This window comes from Pseudopodoces humilis, chromosome 22 (assembly GCF_049639895.1).
Source record: "Pseudopodoces humilis isolate 2021_Gansu_Grassland_sample_001 chromosome 22, ASM4963989v1, whole genome shotgun sequence".
NCBI classification, from domain to species: Eukaryota; Metazoa; Chordata; class Aves; order Passeriformes; family Paridae; genus Pseudopodoces; species Pseudopodoces humilis.
Genome location: NC_142221.1, coordinates 5,471,893 through 5,496,775, shown reverse-complemented (window position 1 = coordinate 5,496,775; position 24,883 = coordinate 5,471,893). Strand labels below are relative to the sequence as shown.

The window sequence follows — 24,883 nt, the reverse complement described above, 5'->3', positions numbered from 1 at the left end:
GGGAAGAGACCATTTTCTGCTTCATTAAGCTGCTGCTTCTTTAATGTACCAAGGAGAGGAATAACAGGGGAACGGGGATGTCACTGGCCTGAGGGAAAATACACATGCTGGAAGGAAAATAGGCAGGAGTAGATCTGTAATGGATCAGGACTAGGAGAGTGATGGTCCTGGCAGTTTTAAAACTTAACTAGAACAGCAACATCATTTGATTTCCCTGCTCCCTCTAACTAGAACAGCCAAGCATTATTAATGCTGCATTACAGAGCATTTCACCAGCTGCTTTTCCCAGGAGTTCCTTCCAAGCTGGGTGTTAGGGATGAGACTTTAGGATTTTAGATTAGCAGCAGATCTAGTTTCCATAACAACTAAAAAAGTCTGTTAGGTCTAGAATAGCACTTGGGTCTCTCAGCAGCTGAAGTCATCCTGCTGCTCTATTTTTGCTTCAGGTGCAGGAGGAGCTGCTGTTTCTCAGAGCCCCTGAAGCTGTAGTACAACTGAGATGTGTCAGCTGGGAAAGGAACCACAAGGCCCTGACAGCGTGTTGGGAGTGTCAGGTGGGACAAGAAGGATGAGCAGCTTTGTTTTGCTTTTAACCCCAGCTTCCAAGCCTGAAGCTTTCACCTGAGCTGCTTCCTCTGTCGCCCTGCTTGTCCCCACAGCCCTGTGGCTGGGGAGCAAGGACAGCTCTGAGCCCACAGAAGATGCTGAGGCAGGAGGTCAGGCAGTTTGTTTATTGGCAAATAAGTGCTGAAACCCACGAGCCCCACAAACACAGGTGCTCAGTGCCCTGTTACATTAGAATGGTCACGATACCTTTGGGGAAAGTGCAAAAGATCAATAAACAAGCAAAGTTAGTTCTGACATACCCAGGGGAAGGGTGTGAACAGAGCTTGGTGCAGGTGAGTTTCTCTTCCATCCAGCTTGAGTGGAAAACTTGTGACACATCATGTGGAAGTCCTTTAGGTGAGCTCTAGCTAAGAGTTCATTCCAGAGTGAGCAGCAAACACACACCTGAGCTGAACCACCCTATCCCTCAAGGACAGCCTGGGCCGTGGTGTGTGTATGGCCAAGAACAGCTCCTTGTTGGGGGTCACAGCAGGTGGGACTGTCCCTTTCTGCACTAGGATGCACCAAGTCTGTTCACTGCTGACATGGGAGGGGAAACATTCATTAAACCAGTAATTCAGGGTGGAAATAAAGTCAGGCTAAAACATGCCTGGACAGACACACTGAAAGAAAAGCCTGGACAATAACACAGGGTGCAAAGCTTGTAAAAAGGCTTGTAAACTTTGCAGTCCAAGAGCAATTTCCCAGAGGAAATGCAAGCAAGATGCATGGTCCCTTGCACGGAGGTTTGGGGTTAGGCCCTACGGTAGAAGGTTGTTTTCCACAAAGAAATCTTCCAGCTTCAGGGGACAAGGGTAGGTGGGAGCCTCCAGGCCCCAGGACAGTGATTATGGCTCTTGGCCAGCTGTGCATTGCTGGTCTCCCCCAGGTGAGCAGGGTGGGTGGCTTTAACAGGCTCCTAAATTTGAACTGCAGCCTTGCCTTATGTACCAGGACATGTCAGAGGGGGTGTGTGGGACACTTCCCTACTGGAATGCTCAATGATTGGACTTGGGCAATTCTGCTGCTGGAGAAGAGAGGAGGGGCAGACAGGCACTAACCCACACCAGACACCAGGGAAATGTAACTGGTGAGCAGCTGCTGAGGGACACAGCTCTTCCCCACTGTGAGGAACAAGACTAGGGCAGGGAAGGGAAAAAGTAATGAAGGAATCTTGTGCCATTGGGACTAACCTCAAAGCAGGCTGCACTGGTAGGTAACAAATTCAGTCTTGGGTGCCATCAACCCTTTCCCAAACCTCACCATAACAGTTTTCCCACTTCTTTCCCACAATTCCCATATTAGCAATGGAGTGTCGACCCTGAAGAGAGCAATGGTCTCGGATGAGGAAATCCGCATTAGAAGTGCCAGATGAGGGGTGCATTCTGCTTGTACATTCTTCTTCCTTAATATTTAACTTAACAGTTCCAAGTAAGTGACAGGAACTTTCCCTTTCTGGTTCCCTCTTTCCCCTATGAGCCAGTCTGGATCCATGCCTGGCAGGCTGTACACAGTGATCATCTGGGGAGAGAAGATAGCACATTAGACAGGACCTTACTGTGCAGACAGAGCCAAGAAGTTCAGTCACATGGGGACTGAAAGAACAGTAATTCCTGAAGTTCATTTAGCAGGCATTTGTGCCCTTTCCCTGGAGCTATCTGCAGCTTTAACACAAGATCTATGGAAAACTGCCCAGTGATGTCCCTGTTGCTTTTTCATTCTCCAAACTGACTTTACATGTTGCTATGTCATCCCTTCTGAATACAGAAGTTCAGTCTAGAGAACAGAAGAGTGTCCAACTTGCTGATTTTTCTTTTTTTGTCAGCATGATTAGAGCAGGCCTCCAGCCAATATCTTATCCCATGGCTCTGGATAAGGCAGCTGCATTTGAGGGTCACAGTGACGATACTGAGTATTGAAGTGTTTTATTTTGGATACAGTTGGGCTTCAACAGTTGGAGTTATTTGGGTGATGTTAAATAGTAAATGGCTGTGAGCACAACTGCAATTCAGCAGATACTGATATCCAGGTAAAGACTCTATTAGTTTGATAAAGCAGGTTTTAGGGGCAGGAAAAGGAGCCAAAGTCCTTGTTGGGCACACCACAGGCTACTGGGCACTTACAGCCAAATCCAACTCTCAGGAAAGCCACCAACCTCATCTGCAAGAAGTGCCAGCTCAGTGCTGTCAGCTGCTTCGTAGTCGTAGAGGACTCTGGCCCTGCGTGTCCCACTGGCAGGAGGCTTGACTTCATTGGGGTTCAGCACACCCTCTGCCACAGTGTTGGGCACCCCAACAATTGTGGGCACCACTGGAATTGTAGGCACAGCCGGGAGCGTGGCAGCAGCAACAGCTGGAGGAGAGGCAGCGGCTGCGGGAGATGCGGATTCTGTGTTGCCTACGAACGCGCCTGAAAATCTTCCACAGGAGAAAAAAGCACAGTTCAGTGAGGCTCCAGCCTGAGGAACCCCAATGAGCTTTCATTCTTCCTTTCAGCAGCTGCTCTGCACAGATGATGCTCAAGGGTTGCAGCCTACATACCCAGCTGTAACATAGCCACACTGCCCTTCAGTGGGGAAACACCCTCAGTTCTCAGGAACTGAGACTGAGCAGCAGGAGACACTTGTCTGCCTATTCTGACTCCAGTGCTCTGTTTCACCAACTTGCAGAGTACCAGACTGACGTGTGACACTGCAGAGGCAGCTGGGCAGGTGCTGCTCTCAGCTCTGTTTGGGTCCATTGTGCTGTGTCCTTACCCTGCTCTCACACACTCTGTTCTGCCTGTTAATTCTTCTGGAAAGGGATGGGCATTGACACTGTTGAACTGGATGCCACAGCTGGAGGCTCCCAGGCTTTGCAGGCTCTCTAGAGGGAGATGGACTGGAGCTCAGGCTCAGTTCTCTAAGGGGATATTGCTCCGGTCCTGGCAGTGATCACATGGAGACCCCAGAGTCACTGAGGGAGGGAGAGCCCTCAGAGCTCCTCCTGGCCAGTATCATACTTACATTTCTCCTTTGGAGCTGCAGGCATGGAAAAAGAATGGAACAGGAGTGTGAGTGAGCATGCAGAGGCAACAGCCCCTCCTGGGTCAGACAGTAGCAGACAGAACATCCAAGCCCACCCCATGGGATGTGCAGCCAGCAGCATGGAATATGGAATCTGGGATTTGTTTCTGCTGCAGCAGAGTATGCTCAGCCTCATTGCTTGGCAACAGGAATTTGAGTCCTGTGTGATTTAACTAATTTAGAGGAAGAATGTTCAAACTCCCATGGCCATCGTGCTTTGAGAGGAATGTAAAAATCCAATGGCAAAACCTGCTCTAAATGCACCACCACCACCAAGACTGGTCACCACTCTGTAAACTCAGAACTCTGTCAGAGTTATGAAGTTCCAATGAAGGAACTTTATAACTTCTGCCCAACATTACAACGTGGGAGGAGGAAAGAGCCCTGAGCTGGAGGTAAGGAGATCAATAACCCTCAGAGAAGTAAAAGCAGTCTATTCTCTTACCTGCCCAGTTGCTTCTGTAGATCCAGCATGAACTGGTAGCACTGAGCATAGTAGTTGGTCTGAGACTCCACAAACTCGTGGAGACAGCGAAGATGATTCACCTGGAGGGATGAGGACCATCAGCCTGACTGAGTTTGGTTGCCAGGCACAGAAACTCTCTTGATCCAGTTACTGCTCCCCTGAGGTGCCCCAAATTTACCACCTCTTCTACCTGTATTCCACATGCAGGACTCCACGATCCTCTTGGCAGGAGCCAAGAGTCTCTGTAGGCCCTGTCAGCCCCGGGTGCCCAGGAGGACTCACGTGTGTGCTGCTGATCCCCTCCAGCAGCAGACGGGTCACCTCTGCCTGCCGGTCGAACTCGGTCTGTGTGAGCCTCAGCTCGTGCTCCGCCTGCAAACAGGATGGGGGCTCAGGCAGCACAAGGCAGGAGCCCTGTGCTGCCTCTTTAGCCCCCCCACCTCCACACCCTGCTTTGGCAGCAAGGCACGGCTGCTGCAGGATCCACCTGCAGCTGTGACACTGAGCAGCAACCCAAAGAGACCCTGGGTTGGGATGCCAGAGACCTCTGGCTGTATTTCAGCTCGATTCCTTCTTAATTCTACATTGGATCACTGCAGGTGATGGCATGGCAGCTCAAAACTGATGCATCAAGCATGGATGCTCCTACTCCCACATGACTAGACCATGAAAATGGGGAGGCTTTGTTAATCCCAAGGTACGTGAGAAATCAGTCCCATGGCAGCTCCAATCCCTTTAATCCCGTTTCTGCACCTATAGGCATAGGAACGTCACAGCCTCCCTAGGCTTCTCCCTGGAAGTGCAGTGGTTTTGTTTTTAACACCAGAGAACAAAGGCTGAGGCCAGGCAGCATTTACCAAACTGCTGCTGCTAATTAAATCTGCAATGGAGATGAACATCCCAATCCAGCTTTTCTACCCAAGGGTCTCCTTTGGGGCTAGTTACTGATTCTGAGCTAGGAGAAATTAAACACTGGTGAACAGCTGGCAGCTCTACAGCAGGCATTGGGAATTCAGAGACAGACTCACAGTGGAGACCCATCTCTCCCCCTCCACCAAACAGTGCATTTACACTGGGGCAGTTTTGCAGTACCAGAATAGCCAGGTGGATCCTGACAAGGAGATCTCCAGAAGTGCTGGAGCAGCCAAGTGCTCTGCTGCTGGCTCTCCCTCCTGCTGATGGAAAGGGGTGACAAGCATCCCCATGTGTTCTCTCCAGCATGCAGCACCAGTGCTGGTGCCCTTTTGGGATGTGCTGTGACTGGTCACAGGAGAGTGACACCCACTCATCTCCAGATCACTGGAAAGAGAACCCTTTGCCCTCCTCATGCAGCATGCAGCCATCAGAGCTGCCCTGGTGCAGGGGTTTGCCCTGACCATTCTGGCACAGGACTGACATGTGTGGAATTGAGCCCAGAGGGCTGATCACCCAGGCTGTCAGTCTCAGAGCAGAGGCCACATCACTGGAGAGCCCAGAGGAGACCCAGTATTCCCAGCAGGACAAGATGGGGCCAACACAGCTCTCATCTGGTACCAGCACTACCAGTGTAGAGCCAGGCCACAACAAAGAAATGCTTTGACTGTCTTTTAATCAGATTTGTCTATTTTAAGCTGCAACTCAACTGATCTATTTTCTCGCATCCTCTGTGCGAAGGGGATTATTTAAAGGAGAAGGGGGAATGTAACAGGAAATACCAGTGCAATGCCTTCAAAACACCAAGAGATTCTTGGTAAACAGAGCTGAGACTCTAGTATTCAGAGCTACTTAAACTTGTGCCAAGCAGACCCCGCTCCATTTGGTGCTGCCTGGGATTTGCCTCTCCCTGCCAACTCTGAGAAGTTGCAGGATGTATTTTCCTATAAAGCCAGAGCTGGATGGTGACCTGGGAAGCCCCTTCCAGTCTTGTGCTTCTCCAAGGCATGGAGAACTTCAGCACTTACTTATATACTTCATATCCAAGCAGAATAGCCCAAGGAGAGAGGGGAGAGGAACAGATCCTTGCATGCTCATAGCTGACTGTAGCCAGCTTGTTTGGTTGAGGGACCAAAGGATTTAAAAACAGGAAGAGCTGGGTCAGGAACAGCCAGTCCATTCTGCAGATGCCTTTGGAGCAACAGGCTGCTGTCATGCACAGCACACAGGAACTTCTGCCACCCTGCACTTCAGGCTTCATGGCAATGCCTGCTGGGGGTGTTTGAGGTGTGAAAGGGACAGGATCCCAGGTGTCTCTGCTGGACACTCCATGCTGTGCTGGAGCTCCACACAGAGCCCACCTTGGTCTCAGCCCTCCATCATGGACAAGTCACACTTCTCTTCCAGAGCCTCCATGGATCAGAAGGATAAGTGCAGCTCAACCAGAGAGAATCAACTCCTTGAGGCTTCAAACCTCCCCCCGACTGAGCTGGTTCCTGCAGCAGCTGGGGCTGTGCACAGGAAATGCTCTGTCCTTGCTCCAGCTCTGTGTGGAGCCAGCTGGATGGATTAGGCTACCAGGGCACATGGAGGACCAGAGCCTTGGCCACAGGAGCAGAGCTGGGTCACACCTCAAGCATCACCTCTGCTCCTGTCACACAGTACAGGGTTCTGAGCCTCCTTTTAGCACAGACACACATCTGGATGCTGGGGAAGTGTCTCCCACCAGGGACAGCCAATGGGCCCACGGCTCATCCCAAGCTGCACTGAACCACACAGAGGGATCAGGGCTGGGGCACACAACAGCAATGGGCCCTGATCCTCCCTGCCTGTGAGCAGGAAGGGTTCCTCAGCACCCCCATCCTCTGAACACCCCCAGAAGGTTTGAGCACAATTCCAGCTGGGTACTTACTTTTTCCACCTCGTCGCTCCAAAGCTGTAGGGGCCACAGAGCAACAGGAAAGGAGATCAGTGTTGGAGACGTCGTGAAGTACGCGGCACTAACACCAACAGGCAGGGACGCTCCATGGACACAGCAGGCCAACTCCAGGGACAAGCCAGCCCTTCACCCAGCAGCAGCTGCCAGATCCATGCCACTTCCCCTCATTCCTGCACCCTCGAGCTCAGTTTTGCAATGGGAGAGCAAGTCCCTGCCACCAGAGCCAGCAGCACGCCAGCTCTGTTCCCTGCCAGCGCTGCTACAGCCACTGCATTCCATGGGCTCCAGGAAAAAAACAGGATTAACTGCAGAGTCCTCTGCACAGCAAGGCTCCCTTTGCTGAAGCTGTACAGGTTGGTGTTGAAGGACAGCCTTTCTTTTAGGATTGTGGGGAGGCAAGTGAGCTTTTTGAGTTCAGGCCACACAGAGGCCAGTGTTCCTCACCCATGGTCCAGGGAAAGGGGATAACCCACCCAGCCTGCACTGCCAACAGGCCAGTTCAGCCACAGCAGGGAGGAAACGGGCTGGATGCTGCCTCTGAGCCAGGCAAAACATCACACGACTCCTTCCTATTCTCCTTCCTACTCTCCTCATCCGAGGGGCACACCTGAGGTAGCAGAACACTGGATACCTCCAGCTGCTTGTGGGATCTGGCTTCAGGACATGAAACAATGAACAGAAGTCACACACAGCAATGGCAAAGGGAGAGAGGAGGCAGAAAAACACATTGATCCTTCCCAGAGGTCCTTGGCTTGGCCTTTTTCAGTCTGCCTCAGTCCTCCTGGCAAGGTGAAATCCCCCTGGATCCGGGAGCACAGCAGCCTGTCTGCAGCACCCACACCAGTGGGGCCAAGGGAGTGACCCCTGTGGAGCTCAGCTTCCCCACCCAGTGTCACCTCTGCAGGTCAGGGAAGGTCACCAGACACAGCTGAATTTGCACTGGGGGCACCTGTGCTGGACATGAGTGTCAGAGGGAGAGCAGATTGTGTTTGGACCAGGCTCTCCCAGCTGGGCTTTGCTCACCAACTGTCCTCAGGTGCAGAGAGACTTCAGCAGGCAATATAAGGAGCACCTCCAGGACCTGCCACACTGGGGAGGGGCTGAAGCAAGAAGGTGTTTTGCCAGGCTCGTGGGATTGCTCCCTGCTCCATGGCTGGCATCTCTTACTTGAGTGGAATTATGGTACTGGTCTGGATGCTGAGGTGGATGTTTTCTTTGACTTTTAAGGGGATGTTTTGTTATTGCAAATCAGGAACTGGTCTGAGTAAGGCCTGGCCAATTCCAGCCATGTGTGGGGACACAAATCACTTCCCCTTCTAAGAGCTCCTACTCTGGAAGGAGGTGGTGGGAACTTCCTGCAGGAAGCAGAGAAACAGATTCTGAGCTGCTTCTGTGGCACAAGGCCTTTGCCAGCACATCCCCATGGTTTTGGAGCAAGGTTTAAGATAAGAAATAGGGGAAGATCCCCTCTGATCCCAGGCCTTCCTACTCATGTGGACAGTACTTAAACCATGGCAGCCCCATTTAATCAGTGCAACACCCATCAAATTTGTAGCCAGATTTGTTTCTCTTCTGTTGCCTTTGCTGTGTCACCTCCAGAACTGACCCTGTGGTGTTCTGGGACAGGCCAGCTTTACCCAGATCTACCCCTGGGCTAAGACTCTGTGTGGATCCTTTTTGGACAGCTCAGAGAGCAGAAAAGGCCACAATCTGCTATTGTCTTCCTGCACCCCAGCTCAAGCCAGAGGAATCCTCATCAAGGTACCCAATATGTTTTTCTTGGAATCATTCCTAGGAGTACAGCATGTGGCAGGGTCTGAGAGAAAGGGATATTTAGGCTTGCACAGCTCACGTACACCTTCTTACACAAAAACAAAAGGTCAGTGTGGGAGAGAGGAGAAATGGCTCCTCAGCCTCCAACTCATTCAAAACAAGGGAGGTGCTTTTTTTCTTGGATTTAATTCCATCTGAGCCCTCCTGTCGCAGAAGGGAAAAAAACAAAAGCACCGTGTTATCCACCTCTCCAAAAACCAACAATGTAAATTTAGAATCCAAATCAGCCCGGCTGAGGGCGTGTGGTCCAGGAGAGAGCTGACCTGTTTGCTCACCTGTAAGACAAAGCTGTTACCTTGGGCATAACCAACCCCTCCCTCCAGAAAGGAGCCGAGCTCAAGAGCGAGCTGAGCAGCAGCCACCGCTCTGCACTGTCAGTGCACACTAAGAAGTAGCACAAGGACTCTGGCCTGGAAGAAAAGCAGAGCAACAGGATGAAGAGCTCCTACCTTGCTGCAGTGCCTGACCCCTTGGGATGAATGCTGGGATTCGAGAGCTTGCAGCAAAGCAGCCCTGCCTGCTCAGAGCCAGGGAGCAGCACCTTTCCCACAGGCACTCCTGGTAGGAGGCCCTGCTGTGCAATCACCAAACCCGATCGGGTCAGTGCTGGCTACTCTCCCAGAGCAGGAGTGCTCCCAGAGCCCTGCTCTTGCTGCCCAGGGCCACCAGCACCAGCAGAGCCTGATGAGGGAGCACTGAACTAGGCACAGATGTCCCAGGGTAGACACTTGTTGGCTAAAAAACCTCACAAAATCTGTTTTCCTGTTATGTTCTTGTATGTGGCACCTGCTCCCCAGAGCAGCTTTGCAATAGAACAGAAGCAGACCAAGGTCCTTTTTGGTGAGGGCAGGATGTGTCCAACTGAGGGTCTGGGCACTGCATGAGGTGCCAATGCACACTGTACAAATGCTTGTCTTCAGGTGTGCTTTATTCCTGGTCTGTTCAGAGGCAGGGAAAGCCCAGTTTCTCTTTCCTGGGTCTCCCAGAACTTAACTGCAGTCCCTTGGAACAGACCTTCCCAAGGGAAAATCCAGAGCCACAAGCTGGCTCTGAGCTGCACTAGGAGACAAGAGAACAGAGCAGCTGCTGCAGCCTCACCAATGTCAGCTTCTTCTGCAAGACTCTCATCACTGAGCTTGGGATCGAGGGAAATCGTTTTCCAGGTATTGTGCAAAGCTATTTCTGATCCCAGCATCACCCTCCAAGAAGGTCAGGACAGATCCCCCTAGGAACTAACACTGATGCTGTCAGCTCAGACACACCTCTGTCTCCAAATGGGATGGGTTTCCCATTAACCAAATCCAGCTTGTTTCCATAGTGTTTTTTGTTTCAGAGAAGGCTGGGCTGTCCTTTTTCATAGCTGTGGATCCTACTCCCCAGCACTTTCTGTTTATCCCAGATTATTCTATTAGCAGGCATCAGTGTTGTTCTGAATGCTAGTTAGGAAGCAAGATGATCAGTTTTCAACATTTTAACGAGAAATGTGACATTGTGCAATGGGGAGCCATGAACAGTGTGGGAAGTCAATTGCTTGGCCACAACCACTCAGTGCATCAGAGTGGAGACACAGCGGGCTGCTCACCCACCCCAGGCACATCTGGCTGTGGAACAGCTGCCAACACAATGAAATGGTATAAAATAACCTCTGCTTGCAGAATAGACAAACCTCCACTGTTATTGACACTGGTGGCAGAGAGATTCCTCCACCTTTGCTTCTCTTGACCAGCTTCAAAGCCTCTGACACCATGGTACAGATCAGGCAGTGTGATACTGCCACTATACAGCTGGAACCATCCAGAAAAGCCACTCTTGGAGGTTGTTCCTCTCAATTGCTCCCCTAGCAATAAAAACCCATCAGAAGATCCCCACTAGAAATGTGGAAGAGGGCTGGCAGGAAGCCGGTTTGGAAAGCAAAGCCAGCTGCAAAGGGCCAGTCCCTGAGCAGGCACCCCCACAGGGGTGATGTGAATCCTCAGGGCTGAGTCAGAGGAACCCTGGGCAGACCATGTCACATTAAAATGTTGAAAACAGCAGAGCACTAGGCCTGAGTTTAAGTCAGGTAGAGAGAGGGGCAGGAAGAGGTTGGAGAGGCAATATCCAGGAGGAGGCAGTATCCAGGAGGAGGTGATCTTACCGCTGATGCGCTGGCGGAGAGCACGTAATTACGAGGTCTGGTTTCCTGAAAGTCAGGCACAGCCTGGGGGGGAATAGAGTGTCACGTACAAGGCACTAGAGGAGTCAACAGGAGTCACTGGGCACTGGGTGGAACAAGAGAGCAGTGGCTTTTTTCCTGCCTGTGCTGGGAGCTTTGCTTGGATTCTGATGAGAGGCAGGAGGGAGGGCTCCCGACATCTCAGCAGTGGTGTGTGGAGGCCAGGCTTGTGCACTGGGAGGTGGACTGGCTTGTGCAGTCACACCTGGTACAGCAGACAATCCTAGTGTCAGGAACTCTGCCTGCACTCACAGGTATCATAGAGCATGACCCCAAAGGCATTCCCATTCCCTTGCGAGCAGCAGGTTGCTCGTGTTGCATTAAGCTCAGTCCCTCCCTTCCCCTTGTCTCCTGCCTACAGTCACTGTAAGTAGGAGTGTTTCCTTCCACAGTGCCTTCTACTGCTCTCACTGTCTCCAAGCTTTGTTTCCTCCTAACAGAGCCAGATCAGATCTGCTGTTTTCAGGAACGCACATGGCTTAGCCAAGCCAGGTCTCACCAAAGGCAGCATAGGAGTTTTCATCCCAGAGATCAGGAAACTTCCAAACCACCTTCTCCATAGCTAAACTTCTGCCCTGGGACACAAAGACTTGAACACTCCAGAGATTTCCTCACTGGAACTGCAATGGATCCAGTCCACCCCCACATACATAGTTATGGGCTCATTAACAACCACATAATGTGGTGCTTTTATTCAGTTAAGACCAGGCATCCTCCTGGCATGGCCTTCAACTGTAGCACTACCTAGAGACAAACCAAGGAGCTGCCTGACATCAGGAATCCTCCTGGTCAGCCCTTACTGTACAGTGGCTGCTGTGGAGGGTTGGCACAGGCCTGCTGGATTCCAGCTCTGGCTTAATCCCCTCAGGCCCCTCCTTCTCTCCCCCAGGTTAATCTCTCTGCAGTCACCCAGATCCACTTATACACACTGACCCACTTTGCTGGGCCCCAAGCAGCTGGCTGGAATGAGTGACCAGTGTGTGGAAGAGCAGTCAGGCAGTCCCAACTATTTTTATTTTTATTTTTTTCATAACATTTAAGAGTTTTAGGGATGGCTGGAGGAAGGAATAAGGAGGAGCAATTCCTATTGCAAGTTAAACCTGAACATAGGGAGAAAAATGCACCAGTGAGGTCTGAGACCAGCAGAACAAGCAGGCTGGACTCCTCCCTGGGGGGAGAAAGGATGTTTCACAGAAATAGCTGCTTATGCTTTTTGTTTTTTGAAGATCAACTGAAGAAACCTCTCCTCCCATTCCCTGGTCTCCAGGGAGTCCCAAAACTAGTCACAGCACACGGGATGAAGGAGGCAAGCTTCTCTTGTACTTCTGTGCATGGAGAAGTTGTATTTGCAAGCAGTGGTCAACAGGGACCCACCTCCCTCCCCCTTCCACTCTGGTAATGGGGAAAAGAGGCAGAACAGCAGCACAACCAGAATCATCCTGCCTGTCATTGTCTCTGGGCTGCCCTCCCAGAGAGGGACTGGCCACCCAAGCCCACCTCCTCCTGCCCACAGCTGGAGGAGCCCGAGGGGGTCTTTAGGGGAGCCCCTGCCCCTCTTGAGCACTGCTTGCAGGCAATGTGGATGGACCCGAGGGGTGCTCCAGAGGGGCTGCAGGCAGGTCTCTGACACTCCCATCCTTCTGGAGCACCTTCCCCAGGCAGCCACAGCCCTGATCACGCTCAGAACATGCTGCAGGGCCAGTCCCAATGGGACAAAGGAGATATGAATTTTCTTTTTAAAAATGGAAAAGAGACAATGAGAGGTGTTAAAGGAAGAAAAAAATAATCACAGCACTGTTAGCACAATCAATACTCACATCTCCCTCACACTGAGCAAATTACAAAGAAACAAAACAAAAAGGTTAGTAAACAAAACAGCATCAACAGGAAGGACAAAGCACAGAGTCTGTGGGAAATGCACAAGCCCAGGTGCTCCACAGCAGCTCACGGGTCTGGGCAGCAGTGTTCGAGGGGATCAGGAGACAGAAGCTGTGGGAACACGAATCTGCTACAGAGGGGAAGAGCAGCAAGAGAGAGGTGAGCTGGGATACTTCAGCTTGGATGGGGAGGTGTGACACAGGACTCCAGGCACGTTACAGGGAATGCTGTGATCTAGATGAGGTGTTTAGAGCAGGGGAAGCAGCTCTCCCCTTTGCTGGGAGCTTCTGCCTTGTCATCCAGCAGTCAGGAAGGCACCCAGAGCCCAGGTACGCCACCTTTAAGCTGAGCTGGGTGAGAGATGGGTCCCCACAGCAGCAACTGAATTTGTTCTTCAGCCACTCTGCTACTTTGAGGCTTGGCTTGGGGAGGACACCTTGGAAAGCCTGGATTGGCTCTGCACCTACCTGGGGCACCCCAAAAGTTCCAGTGGGAAACCAAGTTTTTCTTTCCCAGCTACAGGGGAGTCCCTAAACCAGGGGGGTGTGTGCAGGTGAGAGGCCTCGGGATCACCTCCTTATTGCAAGGTAAAGAGGGTGGGAAGGGAGGAAACACAGGAGTGAATTCAGGAATCTGAATTCCTGCTTTGATCTGAGCTTAGAGATAAAAGCAGTGGCCACCAGTTCCCCCTGAGACTGGGGGCACTGTCCCCTCCAGAAGGGGAATGGGGAAGTTACTGAAGTTACTTTCAGAGGATCTGGGGGACCTGACTGATTAGAGGAGGCTTTTTTAAAGGGCAGCTACTACTTCTGTTCACAGCTGTCCTGAGCACTGTCAGACCCACTGATGGAGGCTGCTGAGCTTAGACCAGCTTCCCCATCTGCCCTGGATGTAACTGGAGCTGGAGAAAAGGGAAAACACCTGGGAACTGGCTACAAGAGAGACAAGGCCAGAGGCCCAGCTGGCAGATGGTTAGAAACAGGCTCATAGCAGGGCGGCTGGGCTGGTATCCCCTTGTATCCCAGAGACTGACTGACAAGGACTGGCTGATTCTGACTTGCACACATTTGCCAGTTGAGCTCCTGGCCCAAAGGCAAAAGCAGAACTTGGCAGATCCTTGTACCAACAGCCAGAGCTCTACAGGATGACAACCAGCTCCAACCAGGCCCTCCAGGGAAGCCACCAGTGCCCAGTGTGATGAATTCCCCAAAGCCAAGCAAGATAAGCCTGTAACTAGAGCACCATGAGCTGAGTGAGCAGAGAGGCTCAGGGACAGAGCTGGTAGCCAGTCTGACCCTGGCCACCCCTTAGAGGCTCCCACAGCACTCCTGCCTGAGAGCTAGCAGAATCCCAACTAGTCTGACAGGCTGGGACTGCTGCAGAGCTCCAGCAGCCTTGGCCCTGTGCACCTCCCAGCTCAGCTCTCTCTTGGCTTGGTTTAAGATCCCCCTGTGAAAATTAGCAAGTCCTCAGAAGATGCAGCCTGTTAGTGACTAGCACAACTCATCCAGCAACCCTGATCAGTCAGGAGACAGGAGTCTGGGTCAAATGCAAGTTTCCAGCCTCCAGAAGCTCATAACTGTTTGCTTCAACAATTCCCCTAAGGGAGGACATCTCACAAACAGGCACATGGCTCCTGCTCCCAGTTCCCTTCCATCCCAGATGAGGACTTCCCCCATCCCTGCCTGCCAGAGACAGGACACAGCAGGGTAACCTAACTTTTTGACCATGTGAGCCAAGCCCTGGGGCCAGAAGGACAGGGAGGGAAATGAGGGGAGGAGTTACCGCTGCTTTTGCCTCGGCAGCTTTGGCCTTCTTCAACCTGGCTTTGCAGGCGTCCAGATCCAGGCGTCGGTTCTGCAGGATCCTCCGCTCTTTCTGGAAGGGACAGGAGATGGGTCAGAGCACATTGTTTAGAAGCAGGGCTGAGGAGGGGTTGTGGTATCACCTAGGAATCAAAGCTATTTCTTTATTAAAACATGCCAGGGAGAAAGAACCAGTTGCTATGCTCGTCTCCTTAGCAAGAGTTTTGGGGCTGGTTGCCAGGGATACAGGATAACCTCCTGGAAATGGCAGCCTGCGCTGGGTGGTGCCCACAAGCTGCAGGAGTGGGGAATGAGTTACTTTCCTCATCCACATCACCTGGCAACTCTTCCCTATCAGAGAGGGAACCTGAGCAGATCTAGGGTTAGAACTCCATCATCCTTGCATTCTTTAAGGGGAAAGGTATGGAGTCATCCTTTATCACAGGGAAAGAAAAGGGTTTCTCTTAGCACTGTTTCCCTCTCCCCCTGCCCTCCTTGCCTCCAGGGATGTGACAAGCTTCCCCTTCCCTGCTCCCACACTTACAGAGATGGTTCTCCAGTCCCCTTCCAGGAAGTTGCGCAGTGGCGTCAGGAAGTTGATGGAGGCAGAGCGGATGAATTCTCGCTCTGCTGCACCCAAGCGCCTCTGAGTCTCTCCAACTTTTATCAAAGTCTTTCCTGAAACAACAGGAACCTTCAGCTCCAGAGGAACCAATTAACATGCTGTTGGCTTCAGCCACCTCACCGCAGAGCTGGGGACACAGGCACAGCCATCCCTGGCCTGGGTAAGGTGACCGTCCGTGCCTGTCCCACAGCAGCTCCAGCCCTACCCACTCTGCTGCTGGCCTGAGGCGTCTCTTCACTGCTCCCAGGGCAGCTCTGATCTTATCTATCTGCTGAGGCACTTATGCCACTGATGTATTTTACTGCTTTACCAGCTTGCACAGACTGATCCTTTTTCGCCTCATAAAACAGAGGCACAGGAACAGGGCAGCAAATTAAAAAGCACCAGAGCAGAAAACATGAGTTGATTAGGCAGTGTTTGCTATAGATGCAGTTACAGCTGCTCTGGCTGTAACAGGACTCACTATTGAACAGCTATTGATCTGGAGAGCAGGAACAAAGCTCATGGCAGGGGCAAGGACAGCTGGAAGTGAAGGCTGTGTCTCTGTGCAGGTGTGCTGCTTAAAGAAGCCCAAAACTCCCTCAGGAAGGGACAACTGTGAGGATTTAAGAGCAGAAAGATGCTCTGTGTGGTCAGGAATGAGCCTGCTTCACACATCTCAATGCAAAACAGTATTGGGGATATTCTCTTGGGAAGGAATGGATTTCCAGGACTCCTCCATTAGCCAGGCTAACTTACCATAAGGTGTCCCTGGGCCAAAGTCGTTGGCTGCCTCTGTCATGTACTGTGCCAGCAGCTCCCCATTGGTGACCCGGGAGGGCACCTTCCGGTCCAGCTTCTCGTACAGGAACTCTTCTACTCTGGCACCTGGAATGGGGACACCAGGGAGGCTGAAAGAGGGTCCCTGAACTGGGATTCATGATAGCCCACCCCATGCAGTCCTCAGTGATGCACTGCACAGCAGGCACCAGTGCCAGGAGCAGGTCCCTGCCCCAGGCACTGCCAGGCTGGGAGGTGCTCTCAGCCATGCAGGGAAGAAGGACAGGGCCTGCAAAGACAAGTTTCTCCCAAGCCCCAGGAACTCCACAGGGTTCTCTGCCAGAGGCCATGTCTTTCAGCACTGAGCTGCAAGCGACATTTGTCCTTCAAGCCTTAGAAGCTGGACTTACTGGGGTTTGGCTGTAGCAGAACTTCGGTCTGACGCAAGATCTTCTCTGTCCAGTTCTTTGTGCAGTCTGCCCTGGCCAGGAGGTTTTCAAAGTGGGCATCAAGTTCAGTCTTCTCAGCCTGGCCCAGCTTTTCTTCAGTAAACTGCAGGAGGAAGGCAGTCATTAGGTCTGTTCTTCCAATGCAAATTTACAGTGTGTTAGAGAACTAATAAGGGATAGTGAAGCTGCTTCTGTCTTGTGTATTTACCTTAGAATAGAGCTAAAAGCCTTTCAAGGTGTCATTCTTTTTCCTGGGCATCTTTCAGGGGAAGAGGGCAAATTTTTTGCCCAAGAGTAGAACAAGCATTGGGCTAAAAATGGACTCCAGGTTTGAGAGGTGTTCCAAAATAAGTAACTTTTAATAACGTCTAGTACAAAAATACTCTAGTTGTGAGGGATCTATTTAAGTATGCACATGGTTTCCACTGTTTCACATGAGGGAAGGTGCAAAATCCCTTTATCTCCTACTGACCAACACTGTGTCCTGCAAACGCAAGGGGTCAGGAATAATGCCACTACCACCTGAAGTCAGGAGGCTCAAACTCAGAATTTAGATAAAACCACTTCCAGCAAGTGACTCTTGTGGGACATACTCTGATGCAGGGAATTGAAATATAGCACTGTCCAACTCTCAGCACTCAGATTCATACTGGCAATGGACAATCCCTCCCTCTGCAATTTCTTTTAAGTTTAAAATTAGCAGCAGGGAAAACTAGGCTGTGCAAGTCTCCAGTGTTTTCATGCTGGGCAGTGACATCTGACCAGGTTTGTCAGTCTGGAGATGCAGCCTCAGATGGCCTGGACACCCTCCAGTGTTTCCTTGAGGGATTTCTGAGAGAAGAGCCCATTCCCTCTTGTCCCATCCCCATTTCCCACTTGCTCCTTTCAGTGAACTTGGCCAACTTCAGTATACTTTTAAGCACAATTCCCTGCCCTTGACAGAACCAGCATCTTGTTGGATCATGCTAAAAGACCCTTTGGACAGCTGTGCTATCTGGGACCCTACAGAGGCTCCAGCTGTCCCTTAAGCCTTGTTAATGGTCTCTGATGCCATTGCTGAGTCATCAGGACATGGTACTGTGCAATACTGGCACAGATGACAAAGATTAAAGCCTGGCTAAAGCTCTTAGGTGAAATGCAGCTCCTGTCTGATTTACCACTGGTACCTTCTCTCTGCTTGCCTACAGCAGAGCTCAGCTCTACATGGGCCAAGATGTCCCTTCCATGGGATCTTGATCTGGTGTCTGCTGCCCTTCCTGAAAGGCTTCCTGGCCAGCTATTTCCTTTCCCACCCAGCCCAGTGCTGGGAACAAAGTGAGATAAGGAGAGCCCAGAGCAGGGGCAAACAGCCCTTGGAGTCCTGTTACCAGATGTCTGAGATATACAAGCCCTCCAGGTATGTTTACACAGTGACCTGTTTGGCACCATTCAGCTCCAGCCAGTGGAGTGCTTTGCCAGATGTAGGTGGGGACAGATCCTCAGCTGCAGGGACAGGGATCATGTCCTGGTCTCTCCTGCAGCAGTCCCTGGTTACTGGCATGTAATTTTACCTAGGTCTTGCCATGGTCCATTGGCCATTGCTGGACAAGGGTAAAAGCAGATTCACAGTGAGAGGTGTATTGTTTGGTCTGTGATTTCTTTGGGGATCACACATGGCTCTCAGTGGCTGAACCTGCTTTCCTCTGCCACTGCTGGGAGCCCAGGGCTGTTTTCAGACTCTGCCAGGCTGGGCTGAGTCACTGCCATGCAGCAAACTGGGACTTCCCAGGTATTTGGCACCAATTCTTGAGTCATCTGTTTAAGATCTTTCCTAAACAAGCCAAGACTCTTTGATGCAAAGATAAGTCTCTCTCGACCCCCTTTCTGAGACAGCATTCTGAGACCTCATCTCACTTTCAAGTCCAGTTCTTTTTCCTGCAGTTTAGGCTTATCCTGCATCAGCATCTGCCCTGGAGCTGTCAAACCTAAACCCAGCTTCTTATTAGCTGAATTGAGTCAGCTTCTTACAGCATTGCTGCAGTGCCAGATCACTGCTGAAGCCCTTCAGCATCCCCACAGTGCTACTGCCACTATCCTGAACCACTCCAGCTCTGGGGTCCTTTGCTTTATTAGCGAGTGACATCTTTGGCATCACTGTCCTCTGTGGCTGTTTTGTGTAACTCAGTGCAGGGGTCACAGCTCAGCACTTGCCAGAACTCAGAAACTCAATTCTTCTCTCAAGTCAGGCACTAAAGCTGTTTGTCTTGTGACAAGGCTGGGGGCAGCACCAGGATCACAGCAAGCCTGGGGGCTATGCCAGAAGGGGAGGATGGGCAGGAATCTCAGTCACAGCCCCTGGTTCCAAAGGGTCAGGCCAGAAAACAGCCTCCTATTCAGGCTTTCTTTCAGGGTTGGAAAGGAGTGCATGAAGGTCGGGAAGTGGGTGCAAGGCGGGAGGCTGTGACTCCACTGACACTTCATTCCCTCAGTGTCTCCCTGACCCCTGCCCAGGAGCTGGATGTGCTGAACCCAGCCCAGGCACAGCCTTGGGGGGCTGGTGCCTCACTGCAGGGGCTATCCCAGCCCAGTGCTACCTCCTCCTCCTCCTCCCTCTGCACAGAGTCACTGACCCAGCTCAATTTGACCTTTTATGTGACTTTTTAGAGGTAGGAGAGAACCCAGCCAACTTCACAGCAGTAGTGGGGATGTGCCATGAAATGCAAGGAGAGCAGGAATACCTGCTGCAGGAGCAGCCTGCCATGAGATCTGTGCTTCTCCTGGAATCACAGCCAGCACAGGAGATTACAGGTAAGTTACACTGATCTATGAGCTGGCTCTTTTTTTGTCTGGTGCAAGTGGAAATCTGAGATTTTAGGTTACAACAGGTCTCAGCTGCTGGTCCCTTCTTACCTGGCTGCCCAGTGAAAAGAAGGGTAGAAGAACAGCAGTTTATGAAATTGGGCTACTCAAGCACTTCAGGCAGAACTCCCCTGTAAAGGATTTCTGTTCCTAAAAATCTGTTTTCATAACACAAAAATTTGATTGAAAAGATTTCATTGTGACACCAAGAGATGTGGGAGAAATGAACCGATTATACCTTCAAGCCTCCTGACTGTAAAAAGACAGAGTTTGAGTATTTTATATCTTGCTGCTCCCAGACTAGAAGTATTGCTGTCTTTTACAACAGATTGCCACAAATGGGAGTGATACTTTGTTTTGTCAAGTTGATTTACAGGCTTGGTGCAGATCCCCCGGGAGAGAGACAGGGCTGGCAGAGCACAGACAATTGCAGTGCTGAGAACCTGCAGCTCCTCCATCCTGCCATGGCAGAACTACTCCCATTTGTTTTCTAGAACCTGAGGACTGGGTCAATAGTCCTGAACCAATTCCCAGATCTGCATCCTGGGATCATGAGCCAGGTCTCAGTGCTGAGAGGCTGTTCCCCTGCAGGAAACATCCTTGCAGCTGACCCAGAGCAGGTGCTTAATAATGCAGGGCAGCCTTTTGCCAGTGCCATTCTCACTCTCCAGGAAGAAAAGAGCTGTGCTGCATTCCAGGACATCAATAATTCAGCCAAAGGTTGGGTTTCCTCTGGGAGGCTTGGCTGGCCAGCAGGAACAAGAAATGCTTTATCAGGGCCCAGGTGGGCAAACAGGGTGACCCAGCAGGAGAGCAGCACTTGGGCCACAGGCCCAAAAGGAGCACGGGCATGCTGGACTGCAGTTAGGGCAGCTGCCCTAAGCATTCACAGCTTGGGGAAAAGCCCCTTCCCCCAAGAGAGTTGGCAGACACACTTCTGGGATGTCAGGAGGGTCAGCAAGCAGTGCTGAGCTGAGGAGGGGGCTGCAGTACAGGTACAGATCAGACAGGCTGGGCCTGTGATTAAAAGACATCAGAGTTAGGCTTTAAAATAGCCCACGCTGAAAGCATCAGCACCTTCCTCTCCTTAAGTCAGGGGAATAAAACCCCAGCCCTGTGATCTCTGGTAGGGTGGCTGCAGCCCCCTTGCAGAGGATCTGGTGGCAGAGTTCAGGCCCTTGTACCCCTTGCAGGGTCCCCATTTTATCCAACTGGATGTTACTTATCACTTCCCACTTTAAATTACAAAGATCAAACCAGGGCCAGGAGATTTAAACGAGGAATAGACTCTTGTACCTGCCAGTAGATTTAGACTGTGGGGTTTTTCAAAGCCTCCAAATAGCTCAAAATGCCCAAAACACAGTAACATTTGCTCTTTTGGTGATCCAAAGCACAACACAGTTGAGCAAGTCTGGCTCCCTCTTTGCACAGGGTTGCAGTAGGAAAGAAGCCACAGTCACTCAGCAGCTGAAAACTACCTGATTTTCAGCAACTCTGGACCACATAGAGAGTCTGCTCCAAGTATTTGGTCACCAGGAGTCAGGAAAGCCAGGCTGGGAGCCAAGTGAAACTGTGCTAAAGGACAGAAGGAAGCTATTAACAGGGACAGTTTGGTTAACTCATGAGCACAGCATTTAGGAGAGGAAAAACATTGTGGTAGTGGGCTGCCCTTGGCTGGATGTGAGGTGCCACCAAATCTTTCTATCATTTCTCTCCTCAGCAGAACAAGGGGGTTGAAAATAAGATTGGAAAACCTCATATTTCAAGATAAAGGCAGATTATCAAGAAAAAGTTGTGTGTGGAAGCAAAAGAAACCAAAAGATTTTTCTTGTCTTCTTGCCATCTGCAAGTGATGTGAGACCACTCCTGGGAAGCTGGGCCTCAGTACATGTCATGGTTACTCCAAAAGACAAAAGTGATCTATAAAATGTCCCACTTCCTCCTCTCTCTAAGGTTTTATTGCTGAGCAATGTCCTGTGGTATGGAATATCCCTTTGGGCAGCTTGGGTCAGCTGTCCTGGCTGTGTCCCTACCAAGACCTTGTCTTTGCCTTGGGTTCCCTTCTGCTGTCTCAACTTTTAAAGTATGAACACTAATAAGGTCAGCAAGCAGAGGGTTTATTTTATCTGCTAATGATAAAAATCTATTTTATCACCAGAGTTCAGGGAGCTGGGGGAGTCTGTCTACAGGGGCTTCAAGCTAGAGTACGTCAGCCTCTAGCTGTTTTACTAATGACATTAGGGGGGGATAAGCACCCAAAAGCTGTATTCACACTTGGGTATTCTCACCCAGAGCCTGTTTACATCAGAACTGACAAAAGACAGACACCTACAGTTATTTCCAGACCTCCCTGGAAGAGCTTGGCTCACAGCCTATCTCAAACAGAGACATCCAATGTGTGGCCACACAGCTTCCACTGGCCAAGGTTTGGGATCAGACCCACTTACTGATAACTGGAAGGTGCACCTGATCAAAGAGGATGAAGAGTGACCTGTTAGGAGTGTCTGCAGGTGCTGCATCCCCTCAGAGTACTGATCTGATGGCTGCAGGTGCCCGTGCAAGTGTCAATACAGGCCATGCTCAGGTGAATGCTGAATCCTACACAAGCTCTATATCCTTGCCTACCCAAGCTTAGAAGCTCGTTCCCCACTCCCAGGGTGCCAGAGCTGTCCACTACTTTCCCCAACTGTGTTCTCTGCTTTTCTGGAGGAGTCCTGTCACTGAAGCCTGAGCAAGGAACAGGCATGTAAAGGAGGCAGTGGGTTTGAGCTGTTTTAATTGGGGTTCTTTTGTCATGAGGAGCCTAGTCCAAAATCATTCTTCTACACAGGGTTATATTTGACAGGTTTCAAACCAGCTCCTGCCCTGAGCCAGCCCAGAGGTGCTGTGCTGACCATGCCCCGTCTCCTTTCCCTTCCTTTAGGCTGAGCCCTAATTCCAGTTCAAGTGAAGCTCCTCTGTGTTGGTCAGACAGCTCTGCCAGCCAGCAGGAGTTAATGCTGCCTGAGTGGAACAGCACAAAATGGCCAGTCCATTTATCTCCCAGTTGCTGCAGTTCCAGTAAAACATCACTGTGTTAAATGCCTGGAGCTGGAGGAAGCAGCTCCAAATGCTACAGAAAAGAGCTTTTTCTAGACAGCTTATTCCCACCCTAGAAGATTTGCAGTGCTAAAGAGTGCTACAAACACAGCCCTTACTGCCCACAGCAGACCTCAGCTGTCACTGCTGGATCTGGGGGAGAAGGGGCAGGGCTCACCCACACCAGGGCTCTGTGGGCACCCAAAAAGTCTGAATTCCTCCAGTAGTGACCCCTCATGAGGTGGTTTCCAGCCTCAGAGATCTCTTTCCTTCCAGTTCCCCCTCCTTACACACCTGCTCTCTGTCCACAAGTACCAGTGCTCATTTGGTTTCAATAAATTACTACTGTAATTAGCCATATGAATATTCATGTACGAGACAGTGGAGTAGGTGTAGCAGGCAGAAGCCACGATTTATAAACGCCTCCTTGCTCTGGAATCACTGTGTGCAGACACTGTTCCCAGGCCTGTCTCCTTCCTACGCCTTGGAGCTAAAAAACACTTATCAGAGACTTACAATAAAGCTTCTAAACATAAGATTTCTTCCCAGCATTTCTTCTGCATCCAAGGTCATTTGCACAAGAACAGCATCTTTAGGCTTCCCATCTGCTCCCTATTTTGCACCTGTAGTTAATATCTCCCTTTTTCATAACATATGACTCACTGGCATGGTTACAGGAGGTGATATCTGCTTACAGGAGACCAGTCCTCAACAGAGCCAGAATTACTCCACTGCACAGAAGGTCTGGAACAAGCCAGCTCTGCTCTGTTTGTTTACCAGCCCCCACACAATAGGCAGAGTAAGAAGCCCAGTCCCGGAGTCACCAGTTGGACCTCACTTTCCAGGCAGGATCCCAAGTGGTTCTGACCTGCCTCTCCCCTCTCCTGGCCAAACAAGAGCAGTTTTCCAGTCATGCCCAAGAAATGAATACACTCAGCAGCTCCATCTCACCACCTGCTGCACTTCTGCTGCTCATGTGTATCCAAATTTCTTCATAGCTCCAGGGAGGTTACTTTATCCCCAGAAGCTCCTGATCTCAAGTTTTTGAATATCAGAATATTTTGAGTTGGAAAAACCCACAAAGATTATCAAAGTACAGCTCCTGGCCCTGCACAGAAATGGTCCCAAGCATCCCCCCCACACCTGAAAGTGTTGTCCAAACTCTTCCTGAGCTCTACAGGCCTTGGGACTGTGACCACTGTCCTGGGGAGCCTGTCCAGTGCCCTGGGGAAAGAACCTTTTCCTAATTCCAATCTAAACCCCTCGACCCAGCTCCTGCCATTTCCTCTCGTGGTCCTGATGCCTCAGCAGCCCGACCTGCTCGCTCCCAGCAGCTCCTTCCCATCCCCTGAACGTCCCAGGGTTTTCCCAGGGCCTGGGATCTCCTGCTCCGCTGGGGCTGAAGTGCAGACCAGGGGCAGGGCACCTCCAACAGGGACCATCCCACAGAATCCCAGGACGACTGGGGATGGAAGGGCCTCTGGAGAACATCCCATCCAAGCCCCCTGCCAAGGCAGGGTCACCTGCAGCAGGTGATGCAGGTGGGTTTGGAATATCTCCAGAGTGGGAGATTCCACGGCTTCCCTGGGCAGCTGTTCCAGAGCTCTGCATCCCTTCCCGGTGGGTCTGGGCACGGACAAAGCAGCCGTATGCCAGATCACACAGCTTTCTCTGAGGTCAGCAAACGCCAGGCATAAACATCCCTCCGAACTGCCCTCCCCATTCCGAGCACCATCCCTGGGGCTCTTCCCTTGGGACCTGTCCCAGCACCCCGAGGCCCACATCCCGAGGTGATGCATCTGCGGGTGATGCTCCGACGGCTGCAGCTCACACAGCCAGACCCACCCAGCTCCGATCTCCCGCTCCAGCCTCCCCGGGGCCAAGCAAACCCCCCCCGGCTCCACCAGGGCCTGGACCCGCGGATCCCCTGCGCCTCCCACCCCGCGGCCTCCGAGCGGTGCTGCTGCCGTGAAGACTCGCCCCACCTCACCTGCATGGCGCGGGAGAAGAAAACCCCCGCGTCAGACGCCAGTTTCTTCACGTTGAACTCCATGGCGGCCCCGGAGATCCCCCGGCCGCGCCGCGCCCCCGCTGTCACCGCGCCCGCCGCGCCACCGCCTTTTATAGCGCCGGGTGACGCCCGCTCTGTGCCTCTTAAAAGGGCTGGGGCTTCTTACGGGGTCCGTGTGCACCGGCAGCGCCTCGGCGGGCGGGGGTGAGGACGAGGCCCCTTTAAGGGCGGCGGCGGCGATGGGGGAGCTGTCAGCGTCCGCCAATAGGAACTCACGCCGTGCGCCCCGTCCCTTTCCGTGCCGCTCCTCCGCGCTCGCCGCCGCATCCCCGAGCCGGGAGCGTTCCGATTGGCGCGGCAGAGGGAGGTTCTCCGCTCTGATTGGCTGGAATGGGAGCGGGGGCGGAG

General features: G+C 51.7%; 1 protein-coding gene across 2 annotated transcripts; it reads right to left on the bottom strand.

Annotated features, from left to right (window-relative positions):
- Positions 1–715: 715 nt before the first annotated feature.
- Positions 716–24,660, bottom strand: SH3GLB2 (SH3 domain containing GRB2 like, endophilin B2). 2 transcript variants are annotated; one of them, XM_014256325.2, is made up of 12 exons: positions 24,455–24,660; positions 16,510–16,651; positions 16,079–16,207; positions 15,260–15,393; positions 14,696–14,788; positions 10,955–11,017; positions 6,961–6,984; positions 4,419–4,508; positions 4,116–4,216; positions 3,611–3,625; positions 2,762–3,023; positions 716–2,127 (listed from the first exon to the last, which is right to left on the bottom strand). In XM_014256325.2, the coding sequence occupies exons 1-12, from the start codon at positions 24,515–24,517 to the stop codon at positions 2,020–2,022; spliced, it is 1,224 nt and encodes a 407-aa protein (XP_014111800.1). In that variant the 5' UTR covers positions 24,518–24,660; the 3' UTR covers positions 716–2,019. The 2 variants fall into 2 exon arrangements, with proteins under 2 accessions (XP_014111800.1, XP_005527309.1); XM_005527252.3 differs by lacking the exon at positions 3,611–3,625.
- Positions 24,661–24,883: the final 223 nt, after the last annotated feature.

Excerpts from the sequence above, each read along its gene's own strand:
- SH3GLB2 (XM_014256325.2), bottom strand. The coding sequence starts at position 24,517 with ATGGAGTTCAACGTGAAGAAACTGGCGTCTGACGCGGGGGTTTTCTTC. Across the intron at positions 4,509-6,960 it reads GGAGCGACGAGGTGGAAAAA|GCGGAGCACGAGCTGAGGCT; the intron begins GTAAGTACCCAG and ends TCCTGTTTGCAG. Across the intron at positions 2,128-2,761 it reads TGGCACTTCTTGCAGATGAG|ATGATCACTGTGTACAGCCT; the intron begins GTTGGTGGCTTT and ends TTCTCTCCCCAG.